At 42.1% G+C, this 19,620-nt stretch overlaps 1 protein-coding gene and 1 non-coding gene across 2 annotated transcripts in view; both read right to left on the reverse strand.

Annotated features, from left to right (window-relative positions):
* HMGCLL1 (3-hydroxymethyl-3-methylglutaryl-CoA lyase like 1) overlaps positions 1–19,620 on the reverse strand; it is a 54,420-nt gene that overhangs the window by 14,216 nt on the left and 20,584 nt on the right. Inside the window, exons 6-7 of the mRNA XM_033143170.1 lie at positions 11,713–11,776; positions 8,296–8,484 (exon numbers count right to left, since the gene is read on the reverse strand). Coding sequence (XP_032999061.1) covers positions 8,296–8,484; positions 11,713–11,776 — 253 coding nt within the window. The remainder of the gene's footprint in view (positions 1–8,295; positions 8,485–11,712; positions 11,777–19,620) is intronic.
* TRNAI-AAU lies at positions 16,902–16,975 on the reverse strand. The gene has a single exon. It is a non-coding gene; the product is annotated as a tRNA-Ile (tRNA).

Consider the following 19,620-nt stretch of genomic DNA (forward strand, 5'->3'; position numbering starts at 1 on the left):
GTGTAAAATGCTTTTCAAAAACAACACAAGACTCCTGAGAAGGCAAAAGCAATTCCTCGTGCTAACAGAAAGGCAGTGATATATGTGACAGATTATGCTGACTGGCTACGAAGAGCTGAAAAATTCACAGTAGAGGAGTTACATATTTAATTAGAAAGCCTGAAATACAAATTACCTCCAGGAGAAATCAATTTAACAAAGCCCAGAGAAAACCAGAGGCGAAAGAGCCATCCTTCACCATTTCTTCAATGAAATTTTACACAAGTCCCTAAACACTGCATAGATTTTATCCCTGGTCGACGCTGCAACTCCCTGCGGGGCATTTGTTATATATTCTTGAGGAATGCTTAATTCCAGAATAAGAACAACTCTAGGGAAAGATCATTGCGGTTCTGAACTAAGGTCGCATTTGCACCATCCATTTCAAGCTCTATGGTACCACTTTAAACAGTCATGGCTTCCCCCAAAGAATTTTGGGAGCTGTAGTTTCTTAAGGGGGTTGCAAATTGTTAGGAGACTCTTTCCTGAAACCCTGGAGAACTACTGCCAGTCAATGTAGACCAAGGTTTCCCAAACCTGGATCTCCAGCGGTATTTGGATTACAAATCCCATCACCTCTGACCTCTGGTTCTGCTAGTTTAGGATGATTGGAGTTGTAGTCCAAAAACAGCTGGAGACCCAAGTTTGGGAAACCTTGGAATACTGAGCTAGATAGACCAGTGGCATGATGCAATATAAGACAGCTTCCTATGTGTCTCAGTTCATCTCATTTTCTTGGAAGAGTTCAAAAATGAGTTGGATGGTTGGCAGGGAAACCAACCCAGTAAATGTTATGGACTACTGGATCTCAAGACAAGGGCTTGGATCCAGCTGGGTGCATGCGCAGGAACTGGGCAACATATGAAGAGCTTTCTTTAAAAACAACTGTTGTGGCTGATCAGCTGCTTGATGGGGAACTTCATTTACTTGGCCCACCTCACCTTCCCTTGTCTTAATCCAGTTTCCTGTGCCTATTAGCATGATTCTTGCTTCCAAGAGAGCCTCTGACATGGACGTTGTAGAGTGCAGTCCCTGACACTTCAGAACAGCGCAAAAGCCTCGTATATTCAAATATTACTGAATAGTGGTAATGCTAGTAAGAGCAACAGTGAGTAAACACATCATTTCAAAAAGTCTTTGGAGAACTTGTTCAGACTATCTGAAGGATGCACCATATCGTTTGATAGCAGTCCGGGTTATATAATTCTAGGATAGTTTCTTTGTGTTTTGCATTGCAAGGCCAAACTACACATTGCACAAGGAGATCCAAGATTCCAAATCCTGATATTTTGAGTTAACTTTAAATGCTGCCAGGGACAGGGGGCTTCCAAATTATCCTGTGCCATTTTCTTAATCTAACACATGCACCCTCCAAAGCTGTTGTTAGCTGCTGTGGAGAGGACACATACAGGATCCTAGACACACCCGACAACCATAAAATGCAAGAATGCCATGATTCAATTCTATATGTAGCATCAGACTAAGCACCATGTGCTATTGATAGGGTTTTCCAGAAGATGCAGGTTTGGGGAATTGCTGGACTGGAAAAAAAACCCTATGTCTATTTATAAAAGAAGTCCTGTTACACTTACTGTTTTCCTCCAAAATTCACTCTGCTTCCTGAAAGGATATATTGGCCATTTAAGTAATGGGGATCCAAAAATATCTGGACTCCATTGTTTCTCATGCTGTTCTACTTCCCCACCCCCTGTTAAATACATGGAAAATTGGAAATCTTATCTTCATTTTCCATGGTTCTGTAAGACATATGTTAAAGAAATAGAATGTGGGAACTGGAGACTGAATCTTCCACCACCTCGTTGGTAGGATCACAGCAGGAAACCTTTTATATATATATTTACAATTTTTATTTATTTCAGCCACTTAACAAAATTTGTTTATTACTCTTGTCTAATCCTTAAAATTAAGATTTCTAGTACAACACTCTGAAAAATCAAAGCACAGAATGCTCACTACAATTTGGCAATTTTCAGAAGACCAAGCCATGTGTGTGTGTGTGTGTGTGAGTGTATCTTAACAAGTATATTCAATTGTTTCTCCTAACTTGGTTTGTGAATGCAGAAGATGCCATCAAATCCCAATAAATGATGTTTTCACTTTTTCATCAAATAATCCACTTTTATTTTATGAAGTCAACACAACACATATCAAATGACACCTATGAGTGAGACAGATAGTACTATAGTGATACAGATCACTCTACATGTAGATATCTTGCTACGGCTGAATACTACTACTCCTTTATCATCATTCTCCCAAAATCATCACCTGTTGCCCCCTTCCACATCAGCTCCAAGGCCCTAATGTAGGTCTTTTGAATGATGTCCTGGTACAGTTTGTATGGATTCTACCTTAGAGCACTTCTTGACGTTGCTCTCAGCTGCAACTGTTAAGCACTGAACTAGGAGCTGCAACTTGAAGAACGTCAAAGAAAAAAATACCTCCTCTCATAAGTCTTTTGACCTACCACTGGTGCAGTGGATCGTCTCTGCTGATTCTACTAATACGAGATGTTGGCATTCTACATGTGCTGAGTGCGGATGATCATCAGCACTTTGGCTGAGAAAACCAGCCAATCAAGTGTGAACACTACATCTGGGCCGGGGTGGTGTGGGGAATATTCCTAAATTGGCCTGCATGGTGACAGTCATAATATATACTCAATGTTGTCAAATCCCCCTGCAAGCAGATCAGGATTAATGGCCAATAAACAGGTAGCCTGGAAGCACCCTGAGTATCTGGGCAGAAACTATGCCGTTTTTGTACTCTGTACAGCCTCTAGCAACTTGTTAAATCCAAGTGTAATGTTGAGTTGTTATGGTAGAAGCAGTAATACATCTTGTTGGTCCAGATTGTTTCCTTCTCCCTTGGAGGTCGCACAGTTTCTTATGAATAATGGTTTGCCATTTCACATTGCCTTTGTCATGTTATCCAGTCTACACATGCAGTTTTACTCAAAGCACTCTTTTTACTCAAACAGCCAGCCACGCCTCCTCCTCCTTGCTGACTTTGTCACTTCTATAAATTCTATAGTCTGATATTTTAATATCCCGGTTTCTGGGTTCAGCCAAGTTTCAGCCACCAAGCAAAGACTTAGCCATACTTCTGTTTAAAATCTTATTGTTTTGAAACATTCCTTCACATGCTTTTTACATTTGCACCAAAAACACACTGTTTAGAAAGACATCATATCCCAACTTAGTGCCTGGCATTTATTCCTTTCAGTGGCATCAACAATTAGATCAGGCTTCAAACCACTTACTCTGGAGAAATCCTTTTTTTATTTTAGCAATGCCTCTTCAGGGTAAATGACTTGAGCACTGTAATCTTAACCTTTGAATGTTTTGGCTAAGCAGTCAGCCATCTTTCACTACTTACTCTTTTGTTAGAACAACACTTATAAAACCTCTTAGGTAGTTTCTTAGGCAGAGTCAGTGACTTCGCCCAATATCATTTGGAGTAGGGCACAACTGAATTATGGAAAGTTATCCTCATCAAATACCTTCAAAGTATTGTTATTTGCCGGGGGGGGGGGGAGGCTGAGTACTATCTCTGCCAGAACAGAAAAAAATAGCAGGCACAAACATGCTGAGCAGAAGAAGACAGCAACAATCTAGAGAACTGGTACATTGGTGCAAGAATATTACAGCCTTATTGTTGTTGTTTAGTCGTTTAGTCGTGTCCGACTCTTCGTGACCCCATGGACCAGAGCACGCCAGGCACTCCTGTCTTCCACTGCCTCCTGCAGTTTGGTCAGACTCATGTTGGTAGCTTTGAGAACACTGTCCAACCATCTCGTCCTCTGTCGTCCCCTTCTCCTTCTGCCCTCCATCTTTCCCAACATCAGGATCTTTTCCATGGAGTCTTCTCTTTTCATGAGGTGGCCAAAGTATTGGAGCCTCAGCTTCAGGATCTGTCCTTCCAGTGAGCACTCAGGGCTGATTTCCTTCAGAATGGATAGGTTTGATCTTCTTGCAGTCCATGGGACTCTCAAGAGTCTCCTCCAGCACCAGAATTCAAAAGCATCAATTCTTTGGCAATCAGCCTTCTTTATGGTCCAGCTCTCACTTCCATACATTACTACTGGGAAAACCATAGCTTTAACTATACAGACATTTGTCGGCAAGGTGATGTCTCTGCTTTTTAAGATGCTGTCTAGGTTTGTCATTGCTTTCCTCCCAAGAAACAAGCGTCTTTTAATTTCGTGACTGCTATCACCATCTGCAGTGATCATGGAACCCAAGAAAGTAAAATCTCTCACTGCCTCTATTTCTTCCCCTTCTATTTGCCAGGAGGTGATGGAACCAGTGACCATGATCTTAGTTTTATTTGATGTTGAGCTTCAGACCCTATTTTGCGCTCTCCTCTTTCACCCTCATTAAAAGGTTCTTTAATTCCTCCTCACTTTCTGCCATCAAGGTTATTATAGCCTACAGTTCACTAAATAATAGGAGACAGAATGTTGTTCTGCTTTCATTCATTCAGGAATTGTCTTTACAGGATTTGTCTTTATACTTCTCATTGCCATGCTAGTTTATTTCTCCTGCTAAATAAAGATGTTAAATTTAGTCATGAAGGGGTCAACAATTTTTACAGACGTGTAAAGCCCGACTGTATACATACCCTACCCAAAGCTTAGAGCTTATGCAGATACATTGCAGGCAAACACATACAACTAAGGGAGCCCCTTTTAAAGGGGTGGGTAACAAAAAGACTTTTCAGAGAAGTCACAACCCTTTCTTGTCTACCATTTCACCTCTCCAAAGAAAGAAAGAAAGAAAGAAAGGACAGAAGGAAGGAAGGAAGGGGAAAGCTGTTTGCTCTAGCTTTTCAGAAGCATGCATTGTTTAACTCCAGAGAAAGTATAATTTTGTCAGGCCAAGTGCAAAGTTGTAATGTGCCTCAACTCCTACAATGCTGTTTTGAAAAAGTGGAGGGCTGACTTTTGCCCTTCCACTTTTTCCATTTTCTTTAGGCTCCCTGCATTTCTAGGTACCCACCTTGTATTCCTAGTCCCAGCAATATGGTATGTATGCATGTATGTATGTATAGACCTATGTATATTATACACACATGACAAATGGCCTTTCAGTGATGCTCCCTGTCCCTGCGAATCTGCTGTCAGTTCCCATATCTATGCGCTCCAAGGACCAAAGGGCTCATTCATTTACTGACATGTGTTCAGGGGCCTGTAAATTCAATCAGCAGCACTGGCTCCCACTGTCCTTGGGATGTCAAGGTTCTCTGATTTATTGTGGTGCTCATCCTTTCCTCCTGCTGCCATTCATTCCCTGTTGGCCCTGCCTGCCTAGAGGCAATGCCAACAGGGATCAAGGAACCTGGAACTTCTAGTTCATAAATATCCTCTGGCGCCACCTACAATTTAGCCTCATGTCCCCCACCCCACCCACTGCTAGTACAAATGAACTCTCTCTGGGTGCTAATTGATAAATGTGTTTTATTCCCAGCAGCAGCTGAAAGTGAGCGGTATCTTATAATGAAGCAACATTTCAATATAGAAGCTCAAAGGCGATATCCAGGCAGCATAATCTATTGATCCTGTTCAAGGGGTGCAGGAAAGTGTAAATAATACTTAGGTTGGGGCCAGCTCATTCTTCTCTTCCTTTCTCCCAGTCTTTTCTGGTCTCTCCCAGTTCTGCTTATCCTCTTTCAGGTTTCATTTCTTAGATCACTGCATTCTCATTCTTCTACTTATAGCTATCTTGCCTCTGGGGACTTTCCCGCTTGACTCCTATTTTGTAGGAGCGTCATCCACTCAGTTTTCTACTGGTCCCCAGCTTCCCTTACTATACACAACTCCTTCTGTTTCGAAGGCCAATTTTTGGATTGCCTACACTTAATCTCATATATCTATCTATCTATCTATCTATCTATCTCTCCACCCATCCACCTCTATCTCCAAAGCTAGGCTGTTTAGGACAGGTATTCTGGAAGGTTCCATTCCTTCACAATTTAGACACTGCAGCTCAATTAACGGCCAGCTAGGATTCCCCACTGCCACATTTTGGCTTGGCCATAGATAGCACGATGCACATTGCCTTTCATAGTTGTCCACCAACAGAACTACAATCACACTGCCAGAAAGCAACACACATAAGCCCTCTTTGGGCATTCAGCCTGTACATGTGAGGGGGGGGAGTATGTGCCAGCCCTTGACCCCTATGCTTCTGGGTGTGTCGGGTGAATCCACTCCACCTCGACCTTCCCACATTGAGCTGGAATGTCTTCTAAGCACACATGGCTGAACACACTTAGAAGTCTTTGGGGGAAGGGCTGCAGCTCAGTGGTAGAGCCCGTCCTTGGGATGCAAAAGGTCTCAGGTTCAATGTCCCAGTTGCAGGAAGACTGCTAAGCTTATTCAGCCAGTCCCCTTCAGATTTCTGTGCTGAACTTGCCAAGATTGGCACTGGAGGGGGCAGCGCTGACATATGGCCATTGCAACACTATATACCTTTTCCCTCGTGTGTTCATGAACACCTTAAGAGGGCTACAATATCCTGCATTTTTTTTTAAACATGTTGCTATGAAAAATTATAGAACAGAGCTAAGATCTGCAGGAAGAAAAGTGGTTCTGTTAGGGAAAATGCTTGGAGTATCCCAGTTAATGAATTCTACAGGCTTTGGTGTTTTTTTGTTTTTAAGTCTCTCTCCTTTATCCACACACAGATTAATTCCTGTCTTTCTAAGCTAAGAAGGCACCACAAATGTGCACTTTGAAACTGGTTAGCATAGAACTCTGACTATTGCAGTCAGTAACAAATGTCGGAATAAAACCCACATCCCCATCATTTCATTTGGAATTATAATTTAACAGCACTCTGCCTAAAAGGAAGCATGTCTAATATATTAGTGAGTTTTCATATAGTAAAACTCGGGCAATTCATCATGCAGCAGGTTTTCAATACGACAATTCAGTAGTCACCAGCTGGGAACAGAAAAAAACTATTTTCCTGAGCACATTTCCAATTTCCACTTTTCCTAAAGCCTTGGAAATAGCACTTAAAGCAGCAATATATTATGATATGATGCAGAGTGGTAGTGAAGAAACTTCTATATTTGTTGCTAGATGGCTGGGTTACTCTTGAACTGTTAAGAGTCTAACAGCAAAATCAATCCCATGCATAGCATCCAAGCCACCAGACTGCAGCCAACTCTGCTACAGATTCATTTGCAATGTTTGGGTGCAAGATGCTTTGTAGGGTATAAAGTGAAGAAACACACAGAAAGGCATAAACGAATCAAATAGTCCATATCGTATGCATAATAATTCACAGGTTGCTATATTTTGATTTTGCACCAGCCCGTGGTGTTCTATCCATTTCTGTCCACGTTTGTGATCTTTTCCCCATTATATATTTTTGTACATGTGCAACTGAACTTCTTGTTTTCGAATAAGATTGCGGACACATATGTAAAGCGTGCCCATCAATGACAGCCACCCACAGATTGATGCAGTGCAGAAATGTACGATTCGCATTAAGCTATAGCATGTGATCCTCAGCTCATGACTTACATCTGGCCTGGACCCAACCCAGATCATACATTAACATCAGCAGCGAGAGAGTCACTGCAGTACAGCTGCACCCCTGCCTATCTAGGTAACCTTGGAAGAAAACTGATCACATGGGTAAGGCAGCAGTGTGGTGGCTTTATGAGCATTTAAAATAGCCTTACAGTGTGTCAGAGCACTGGGGCACCCAGTCTAGTACAGTGGCAGAGCATCTGCGATGCATGCAGAAGATCCAGATTCAACTCCCTGCATCTCCAAGTAGGGCAAGGAGATAAGTTTGTCTGAAATCCTGAAAAGTCATTAGCAGTCTGTGGAGATAACACCAAGCTAGATGGACCAATGGTCTGACTCTAACACCAACTGACAGCAGCCACGACACAGGATCCAAGGCAGAGCTCTTTCCCATTAACTGCTACCTGATCCTTTACCTGGGATTGAATCTGGGAGCATTCAAAGCACACGGTCTACCAATGAGCATCTCCCTAGCACGGGAGCAGCCATGCCCAAGAGGCTCCCGTTCTGCTCTGGTGCTTGTGCAAACCAATCCTTAGCCCCAGGGAAGCTGCTTACTCCTGCTAAAACAGAGTGAGGAAATTTGCAGTGCTTGCTCTTCTTCTCATTTCTGGAGCCTACGTAGACGCAAGGATGAATGAGACTAGCGCCGAGGAAACTGTATTTGGATGAGACCAGAGACTGGAACTTACCTGCATTGCAGTGAGGATATTGGCTAATGCCTGGCCGTACGTGTCATGGCAATGCACTGCAATTGCCGCCACGGGGAGCTCCATCATAACAGATTCCAGCATGCGCTTCATGCTGCCAGGGGTCCCCACACCTATGGTGTCTCCCAGGGATATCTCATAGCAACCCATGCTGTATAGCCGTTTGGAAACCTAGGGAGGGAATGGTCGGAGAACCAAATGTAAGCAAAAGAAGAACAGGGAAGAGAGAAAGCAGTTTTAAGTGACTTTTACCAATGAATAATTTCTGAGAAACAGAAAAGACTAACACTAGGATCCTAGTCACCTCCTTTTCGTGTTTTCCCGCATTAATCGTGAGGGGGCCTGTTTTCAACAGGTGGTCCTTTCCTATCCTTTCTAGAAACAGCCTTCCCCAGCCTGGTGACCTCTGGGTGTTATTGGACTACAGTTCCCTTCATCTCTGACCATTACCCATTCTGGCTAGGGCTGATGGGAGTTGTAGTTCAGCAACATTTGGAGGGCAGCAGGTTAGGGAAGGCTGTCCTAGAACATCTTCTGCTCTGGGATTTTTCAGGTTATGCCTCTCTGCACAGGGCTGTATTCTTGTTCTGATTTTCAAGCTTATCGGAATTAAGTTCTTTTGTGGAACATTAACGTAAGAGTGCCAGGCATTGTCAATGGATTAAACAAATTCATAGTGAAATGAACACCTGGCATTTATCTGCCAGCTCAATACTTCCATGGAAGTCAAAGAGAATTTCTGTTGCAGATGGATTACATGCACTATCACTCCCCCCCCCTTTTCTTTTCTTTCTTTCTTTCTTTTTTTTTTTTTTTGCCTATGTGTGTTTGGGAATCTGAAAAGTAATATGTATTTACAGGGGGGAAACTCAGGGAGGGAAATGTAAAAAGAAGGATGCATTGGATGCACCTGAAAGGTATTTCTCTGTGCTGGCATCCTGGGTCCGGGTGGCATGAGCATCGTCTAGCACTTGAAAGCAAGAGTGCAGTCACCTATCAGGAGCTTTTAACCGGTGGTGTTCCTGGAAGTGATCCAATTTTCACTCTTGCTCTTCAGCTCAAAGCAGCAGGACTGGGGTTTCCTCTCTGCATTTACTGCATTCAGGCCTGCATCCTAATCCCACCTGGGTCCAGCATACAAGCACAGGAGAAAAGCCCACTAAAAATATACAGTGTCCTCCAGGACACAATATACCATTCAGCTTTTAGAAAGTTTACAATGTGGAGCCAGCTATTAACTATAGAGGGCTGGTGTAGACCCCGCAATTATTAAGCATTCAGGAGCAGGCTGTGGAATCATGGCATTCCCTGAACCTACCCCTTTCTTCCTGGACACTGAAAACACCTATATATTTCTTAACAGGCCATATAATGTCACTCGGAATTTGCAACGTATAACGCTTTTGCCACATACTTTTGATTCAACAGATGTCCTACAGCTTTTCCTATTGCACTTTATTGCCAACTGCACCATGGAACCCAAGTGCAGATGAGATGCAAGAAACAGCTACAGATGGATGACAAGTGCTAAATTGGTAAAATACCAATGATAATAATGGGTTCTGCTGGTGGGACGAGTGGGATAAAAGCTGACAGGGTGCAAAGCTGCTAGTCCCTGGTGTCCCACATGACCATATGCTTAATCCAAAGGCCAGAAAATAAATGACACAAGCAAGATTTAAAAGTCTACAAAGAGGATGTGAATCCCATGGCTATATCTTTTAGTTTGGCACAACAGTTCCATGATTTACCCAGAAAAGTTCAGGCATACTGTATACAATTTCTGCTGAATCTCAGGGAGGGGGAGATTGTTCATAACTTTCCAAGGCCTACTACTAGTATTATTTATTATTATTATACTATTTATTATTGTTATGCAACTTGTATTCCACTTTTCAAAATTAAGGTGTTCCCGAAAGCAACTCATAATGACGATAATGAGGACAAAATCTGACAAGTCTTCTGTAGAAGAAGGCATTAGATAGAAAAACAGAGGATATTTGTGGATTCAAAATGAAGAGTTGCATTCCTGCTGAAATGCTAAAAACGGGCTTTATTGACAAGGGGGTGGGGGATGCGGGAACTTGGCCTGAGCATCATATCAAGGTCTTTTGGAGAACAGACTCCAATATGGTTTTGCAATAGGAAATATGGGAACAGCACAGCTAAACCTGTCACCATCAATATATCTAAACATATGTCACACGCAGCTTGACGGGAAAACCAACTGAATCAGAAAATTGCTATTCTTAATAAATGAAAGTTGTATCTGCTCTGGGAGAAGTACTGTGATAAACTCCATGTAAACAGATACTCAGGGCTAAAAAGCAGGATAAAATGAAAGAGTTTTGAGGGGGGAAACTACCATAAGTGGAAACAAACTCTAGCACTCTAATGGCAATAACAGAGAAAAAGAAAACATTGTTCCTGGATTTTTGCAACATGGCTAGGAGCTGGTTATTATTATTATTATTATTATTATTATTATTATTATTATTATTATTATTTCCTGGTTACCCACATTTGTCCTATCTTTCCTCCACTATTAAAGGGCTGATTTAAATATTGAGGTACATCATTTGACAGCGCTGTGAGAGGTACTGAGAAGTACTGTATTAAGGTGGATGCCAGGTGAGATGAAAACTCTGTCATGAGGTAAACACCAAGTTCCAGTGGTGTTTTTACACATGTAAGCCGTCACTTGATGCTACAGTGATGAGCTAACAACATGCACACACACCCTAAATAAGCCAACAGTTTCTTAGAAATTTTCAACTTTGATCTGAAGTCCTGGGTTGTGCAGAAGTGTTTCATGCTGCAGGTATGAGTAATGCTATCAAGTGCCATCAAGTGAAGAATTTAAAATCTGTTGTGTAACCTGACTGCTTCCTCAATCAGTTGGTTAGCCAAAGGTGGTGGTTATTCTATAGTTCTAATGACCACAAAATGCTGGTGGCTACTAGCTATGACACACTCTGTATGCATGGGCAGGGGCAGGAGAGAGACAATTAAGAACTGCAATGCAGGAGGAAATGCAGAGAACTGAATGTGTGGCTGGGGTGTAAAGGTGGTGAAGGATCTGCTTTTCACTGTGATGTGAGAAACCGATGCTATTTTACAGATTAGAACTCTGGAGATTCCTGTTCCATGCTCAATGGGCATTATTTCCGCTAATGGTCCGAGTTCTCCCTACGGGGATATTTTGTGTTGGATTTTTATTCTGTCTGTCTGTTCTCTATATAATCCAATAAAATCATACAAAAATGAGAAGAAGAAAAACCTGTGCAAATAAAAAGCATGCCCTCAAGTCACCAGTGCTTTCCTTTCACAAGAAAACAAATCCCCGGGGAAGTAAAGATTTCTGGGCTGTTAGTTCTTTTTTGTTATTAAGTGTCTTACTTCTGCAACTTTCGCTGGCTCAATATTTCCTTCATAAGGGCATCCCAACGCACAAGACACATACCTAAACGAAAAAAAAGAATACAGATGCATTGATAATATGCACACATCGGTGCCTCACCAGAAACATTCTTCAAATACTAGGATGAACATTTAAACCATGAGAATAGGGGAATCCTTTTTTTAAAAAAAGTTTTAACTCAGCATTCTAGCACAAAAATATTGGCCACAATCAAGCACATACTAATTTCGACCAAGTCACCAGCAGTAAACTTTAGACATTAAAAACTTTTTCACGCCAAGGGCCACATTGTCCTAGTGAGAAGCTGCTGGGGGGCCACACTCCAGCAGTGAGCATTGGAAAGACTCTCACACATGGGCATTCCCAGCTATCACCCATGGAAACAGAGGCACATATTAATTCTTAGTAACTCCAACCGAAGTTTCACTTTCCATTTTCTCCATAGACTTCTCCATTGCAGGGTTCAAAACCACATTGAGGATCTCCATGACTAGAGGAGATTCCTTGCTTCAGACCGTCACCTGCAAATTTACAGAAGGCTGTAAACTGGCCAAAGGTGATGTGTCAGCAAGGGTAGGCTTCACTGCATGCAAGTAAATTAATCGCCCAAAATGGGCTAGTAAGTGTCTCATCACAACAGTGCCTCTTACTGCAATCCCTCCTGTATTTGCCGCTGACTTTTCCTCACTTAAATTAGCTGGGTACTGATTAGATCTGTAACTATTAACGTTGTTGGGGGGCTTTGTGTTTTATAAAAATGTAGAATAGGGATTAGATCCAGACTTGCCCTTCCATTTAAAGCTCTAATGATCATGGAGAATCCTGGGAATTCTAGTTTCTTTTTAGGAGTGCTGGGAATTGTAGGCCTGTGAAGACAGCACCCTAAACCAAACTACACTTTTTATGAACTGCTATGACTTTTAAGTGGCATAAAGAGTGTTTTAAATTTATGGGTGTGACCTCATAGAGGATGCTGCTGAAGGTGGGAATTCCCCCCCCACACACACTGATTCTCCCATTCCCTTGCAGACCCCAGCATCACCACCCCCAATATGTTCTGGAAGGTTCCGCAACTCACCAAACCAACTTTTTAAGGGAGATGGGGAAGCAGCGAAAAAAGCACCCAGTTTTGGGTCTTTCTTTTCGTTTAACAAAAATGCTACTTAAAAACAAACATTGAAAACGAGTTACATGAAAAAATATAAAAAGAATCCAGCCATTTTAAAAAAAGACACATACTTGCAAAATTACATGCCTGGGTAGGCTTGCTGGAACTAAAATGTTTTTTCGCAGGCGCCAAAAGCAATACAGTGAAGGCACTATATTCCTCATATGAATGGTGAGGAAGGAATTTGTAAGCATGGTGTCATCATGATGTAGGACTGTTAAGGCGTATTAGTTATTCCCCTCTCCACTTCCCCCATTCCCTCTTAGCCATAAAACAGTTATATCTTGAGTCTGAAAGGCCAAGCCAGAATATTTTGTCACTTTAGAATCATAGAATTGTAGAGTTGGAAAGGATCCCAAGAGCCATTTAGTCCAAACTCCTGAAGTGCAGGAAGAATATTTTTAAAGCCTTACTTCACAGAAGTTTACAAGAATGGAAGGCAACAATCAGAACAGCCTTCCCCAACATAGAAAATCACCCCCCCACACACACACACACATTGAAAACGTATTTTTGGATATTACAGAAAGTCCTGGCATGTGTTATAATGCACCAACAGTATTCTTTTCTCGACTACAGTAGAAATATAATGAAGAGCTAACTTACAAATGATGTTGGACAACATCTTGCTAGCATCTGTATTAACTGTGTCCATTTTGCCTTCCGTAAAAAGGATGAGATGAAACTAGATAAATGAAACTCCCTTTTATAATACAAGCAAGCCCTTTCCTCCTTCCTCCAGTATCAAAGTGTGTGTCGGCTAAACTTGTGCATTAATCGGCAAACGAAAAGGTCTTTTGGCATTTTAAAGGATGATCTCAGATGCCCTGAAGGGAAGGGAAATGAAGAAGCTGTTGCTAGTCTTCTTCATTTGGAAACAACCGGGATGGAAAATGATGCTTTTATTGTGATGTGGGGACTTGGAAGGAAAACTTGTACAGAGGATGCATGCGGCAGAGGGTAGCTGTGCAATTTATCACCATCAGCATTCAGCAAAAGTGCAATCGATCCAAGCAGAAACTCAGGTCTGCACAGGAGCCAGCCTCTTGTAGGAATCTGTCTGAGATGGTTACAAACACACCCCCAAACACACACACACAGCTGCTAGCACAGCTGAATGCAAAGAGCCCTCTGAGACTCTTGCCATAGACACAGATGCTGCCTGCTTCCTGTTTATTATTACATTGAATGTTTGCATGTAATTTACACTGTTCATTGCAGGGTGATTCAATTTCATTGGAAGTTCATGTCAGAAAAACAGGGGATCTATCCCCAAAGCAAATTCTTAAATGTAGCAGTTGACCGTATTTTAAAAAGCAGCCAAATGGTTGCTAAAAATGCTGAGAATTGGGAAGAGGGAAATGTGACTTGTAAAGGGCTAGGATATTCAGGCAAACTCTCCTTATCAAAGTCAAAATCAAGGATTTTGGATTGCCAAGAGTCTGTTTCAAATCTGTTCTTTGCAAAGTACTCCGCACATAGATTGTACTATATAAATAACATTAATAATTACCATTATTAATAATGAAATAATAAGAACATAAAAACGCAAGAAAAGCTTGCTGTATTGGGCAAATTGTCCATCTAGCCCAGCATCCTATTCTCACAATGGAAAATAAGGTGCTGCTTTTTTTGTTTCTGATGTCTTATGATGGATTACATTTTGCTTTTATTGTTATGTTAACATTATTATTATTGTGCACCATCCTGAAATCTATCTAGATGAATGAGGCGTTAAGAATTTTATTTTAAAAAAATTAAATAAGCCTGCCTAATGCTTTTTTGGTCTACCTCTTCAATCAGCTGCACTAAATGTGAGATATTACTGACTGCAACAAAAATTTTTTTAAGAGGCTCTTAAATCCTTTGGATTTCATTGGCTTTCAAGCATTGGTGTATGTGTGCTGGATTGTGGCCATTATGAGTAACCATTTATTTGACCCAAAAATATCTCATAGTTGCTAAAGAGATGCAAATAACTTTGGTTTCCTTTAGGCAGACTTGATGTTACATATTTTCATTAAGGGGCTTCCCCCAGCTGAGCTGGGAAGCCTCAAGATCTTCCAAATCCAAATCCTAGAGGATTGCACTCTCAATAACTCAACAAGAAAATCTCATGTTCCAGTGAACACAGGGGCTTCCTTATTCATTCCAAGATAGAGAAATAGCAATTAAAAATATCAAGCAGATTTCTTAAACCTTCAACTACAGTTACGTATCTGCTTTTAACAACAAGAACCAGCTGGTTTTAAAAGACGTCGGAACTTGTATTACAAAGCAGCGTTTCAAAGTCAATGCAAGTATAAGACTCTTAAAACTGAATCAGGGATATTTAATGGGTAGTGGTATAAATGGAATCCTAATAGCAGATCTAGACTGAACCTTTGAATAAGCAAATAGAAATTGAAAGAGGAAAAATATGAATAATAAATGGAAATTATAACTGTACGTTATGTCAATATAATATCACAAAATGCAGAGAGGATAATTGGAAGTTTGAGAAGCTGTTTGTGCAAGTGTTGATAGTTATTATGTATGTAAGCATTTATGTTTGAAGTTTAAGTATGTAAACAGTTATGTTTGAAGATGTAAATATATGTGATGTGTATGTTTATTTGTGTGATTTTAAACAATAAAGAGATATTTTTTTAAAAAAAACTGAATCAGGAGTGGCTACCCACTCTTGGCCCAGTCATCTCAAACAGGGAAAGGGTACATGCAGCTGTCCAGATTTTGTTGGACTACAGGTCATCCCATCATCCCTGGCCATTGACACCCCTCCCCAAGTGTTTTTGCCTGGCTGTATTGTGTCCTCGCACTCTGTTAGAGCTTGTTGTTTGCTTGGGTGGAGGATTCAGAGAGGCTGTGAGGGTGTGTTGAAACTAGCCTACTGCGCAAAAGTAAAGTTTACATTTGTTGCTTCATCCATTTTTGCCTCTGGCTTCAGCCACTGCTGGAATGCAGTCCTCACATGATGATGATGATGATGATGATGATCTATTGCAGGCTTTCCACTGGGTGTTTGGATCACAGACCAGCAAGTCGTCATAGGCATCCCAGAAGTATCATCCTTTATCTCGCCGGGATAACCTGAGCTCTGCAATATGCTCCATTTTCAAATTATTGGCATCTTATCTAGAAAAAAACTCTTTCAGCCTTTGTTCTAAAGCAGATCGGCTTCAGTAGGGAATAACCAGCTCCGTGGCATCTGTCCCCAAACATCTTTTCTGTGCTCTACTCTAAACAGACAGGAAGTGAATCTCATGAACCCAAAGGAAGGGGGTGGGGACCATCAAGGAGCTAGGGAAAGCATCCTAGCAATCAGTAAACCTATTTACAAAAAACCAGAAATTGTGCTTCACAATTCTTAAGCCATTTCCCCCTCATCATGCTGCGGGTGAAACAGATTAGACAGAGAGATGCAGTGACTTGCCAAGACCACCCAGGGAGTTTCCTGGCTAAGCAGGCAATTGAACTTACCAAACTATAACATTTTATCCACCTGCACCGTCCTGGCCCCTGCCTAACTGCAATATATTTACTTAACCTTTTCTCTATTTATTACATTCACATTTCCTAATAATAATAATAATACTCACAAGCGACTGACTCCAATAACATGCAATCTTCTACGGGGAATGACCCTTGTCGGTATTTAATGAATCCAAAAGTACACTTGGGTTTTTGTGCACATTCTGAATTACACCTCTGAACAGCAATATCTCAAATTGAGAGACTTCAATGCAATTTAATGTGTAAAACAGAAGCAGCTACATTCATCAGATTCTTCTAATAGCATCTATTGTCATCTAATAGAGGCTATTAGAAGAATCTGGTGGAATGTTCCCCAAATGTTAAGAACATTGAGAATTGCAGCTCACAATAGCCAATTAGTGTCTTTTTAGGAAGTTCATTCATAGAACATTCATGTAATTGTCGAGTTGGAAGGGATCTTGTGGGTCATCTAGCCCAACCCTCTGCAATGCAGGAATATGAAGTTGTCCCATGCAGGGATCGAACCTGCAACCTTGGTGTTATTAGCACCACACTCTAACCAACTGAGCTATCAGAAGCAGGGCATGAAGGCAACAGCCATCTCTTGCTGCTGCTGCTCCTGGGCAATGGGCATAATGCCTTTGAATGTAGGGGCTCCATAGAACAATGGCAAACAATAGCCGTTGATAGATCTATTTTCTATGATTTTTTCTAAAACACATTTTAAGGGAAGAAACCAGATGCTGTTCCCCCAGATGATTCCAATTGCCATCAGCCGCAGCCAGCAGAATCAATGGCCAAGAATAATGGAAGTTGTAGGCCACATCTACACCAGAAATTTATAGCACTATCATGCCACTTTAACAGTCATGGCATCCCCCAAAGAATCCTGGGAACTGTAGTTTGTTAAGGGAGCTGAGAGTTGTTTGGAGAATCCTCACCGAGCTACAGTTCCCCAAGATTCTTTGGGGAAAGCCATGACAGTTAAAGTGACATAAGAGTGCTTTAACTGTATGTGACTGTAGTCTCAACAACATATTGAGGACCACAGTTTCCTCGTTCCTGTTTCTAAGCTATTGATCACCAGCATTTCTTGCTGCAGTGAATATTCTCCATTAAATATGCCTTGCAGGTCCAGGTATTGTGTTCCCCAGTCCCCAACGCCCCAGAGAATTAAAATACCACGGAGACTGGTTTGGATCGAAACAGGCCACAACTTTCTTGGATACAGATGAAAGAGGTTTGGCTTGGGCATGGGACAATCAAAACACTACCGGCCCGCCTGCCAGAAGTGACACATAGGTCATTGGCCCTGGTGCCCAGCTGGGCATGAGGATATGGCAACCCCCCCCCCGGCATCCCTTTGACGGGATACCCCAGCACTTGGAGGGGCAGGCAGAGACTACAACCTCCCCTCCATCCAAGACAAGGATTGCCACAATGCCCAACCAGTTGTGACGACTGCTATGAGGTAGGCAAAACCACCAGGAAAGGACGCCGATGGCACGATTCCCTCACCAGGGCCTTGCAGGAGTGTCTGCCGCCCAAAAGGGGTGAGCAGACTTACAGGAAGAAGCGTTTCTCTTGTCTTCCTTGAATCTACTTCTAATCAACTTCACTGGATGTGTCCCTGTAAAATCATGGAGTCTGTATACATAAAAATTTATTTGTGGAATTAATAGAATTAAGGTATTAGTAAAGGTATTTGATAATTACTTAATTAGAAAATTAACCAGTAAAAGTACTAAGGGAACATACCAGCTTCCTTCCTTTCTTTTTAAAATGAGCCCTTGAATTCTTCCAGTAAATACTTAAATATTTTAGTGCGACAGCGGGCAACATAGAGCTCTTTCTGTGGTGATTTAGTAAATGCTGCTCCAGCTGTAGCAACACAACAACAGAGTGAAGCTTAAGTTCTCAGCAAAGTTTTCAAGTACATTTTCCATTAATTTCACCCACTGCCATTGATTTACGCTTACTACATACACATCAGGTTGCCAGTGAAAACAGAAAACCAAAACTGAAACCTTTAAAATTATTTCTGAAAGTAGCTTCCTTTTTTCTTTTTCTTTTTTGCATCGCTCCCAATGGGCCATTACGTGGCAAATGGGAACACCACCGGGCATTTCTTATGATGGCAGCGACAAAGCTTTTTCCTTTTCATGTTGCTGCGGAACACAGATTAAAAGGACGAAAGCCTCTGCCCGCATTCCTTTCCCCATCACTTATTCCACCTATTGGCAACAGCTTACAAACACAATAAAGAGGGAGTGCCAATAGCCCCCACCCCCCCTTCAGCTTCCAGTTCTGAGACAATTTTCCAAAAAAATACTGTTGGGGCAACACAAGGCAACACAGCTTGGGCATTTCATAGAATCTTAGAGTTGTAGAGTTGGAAGGGACCCTGGGGGTCATCTAGTCCAACCCCCCTGCAATGCAGGAATCTCAGCTAAAGCATCCAAGGTCCATGACCTTCTGAGGGAGTCGGTTCCACTGTCGGACAGCTCTTACTGCCAGAAAGCTCTTCCTGATATTTAGTCGGAATCTTTCTTGTAACTTGAATTGTGTTGCATGGAGAGATTGTGTGGCAAAGTGGAGCTACGATCCTAAACACACACTTTTTGAGGCTGTGGTGGGACTGCGCCACGGAAGAACACGCACCCCACAGCACCATCACTACAGGGGCTTATCTGGATGGGCCCCGACCTTGGTTATAGGACTCCAAGGCCAAAATTTGACACACACGGGGGTGGGGGGAGAGGGAGAGAGAGTCTTCCCGCCTCTTTCCCAAAGCTGGGCACGTGCCAACTAGGCTTTGGGAAGGAGCGGGGAGGACTCTAGGACCCAGTCAGAGCCCTCAAGGCTCCTTCTCCAAGCCCGGTGCTTACTAGACTTACTTGGGAAGGAGGCAGAAAGGCAAAAGCGCCCCTTCAGCTCATGTGAACCAGACCTAAATCTGCTTCTGATTTCGATTGTGTGATTACAGGTGGCGAGAGCAGGGCTGTACAGGCATACCAGCAGAGCCCATCTGGCTCTTCCAGCTGTGTGCCCATCCAGCTCCGGCCTAGCCACCCCCCACCCCGCTAGCCACTCCTGAATTGAACACAGCAAGCGAGTCCTTCCTCTGTTCCCCCCATCATATGTGCCACAGGCCATTACTGTTTCTAAAAAAAAACACTTCTCAACATCATGAACTTATAGGCAGCTTTCACAAACTTGCTAG

This window comes from Lacerta agilis, chromosome 3, assembly GCF_009819535.1.
Source record: "Lacerta agilis isolate rLacAgi1 chromosome 3, rLacAgi1.pri, whole genome shotgun sequence".
In the NCBI taxonomy this organism is placed as follows: Eukaryota; Metazoa; Chordata; class Lepidosauria; order Squamata; family Lacertidae; genus Lacerta; species Lacerta agilis.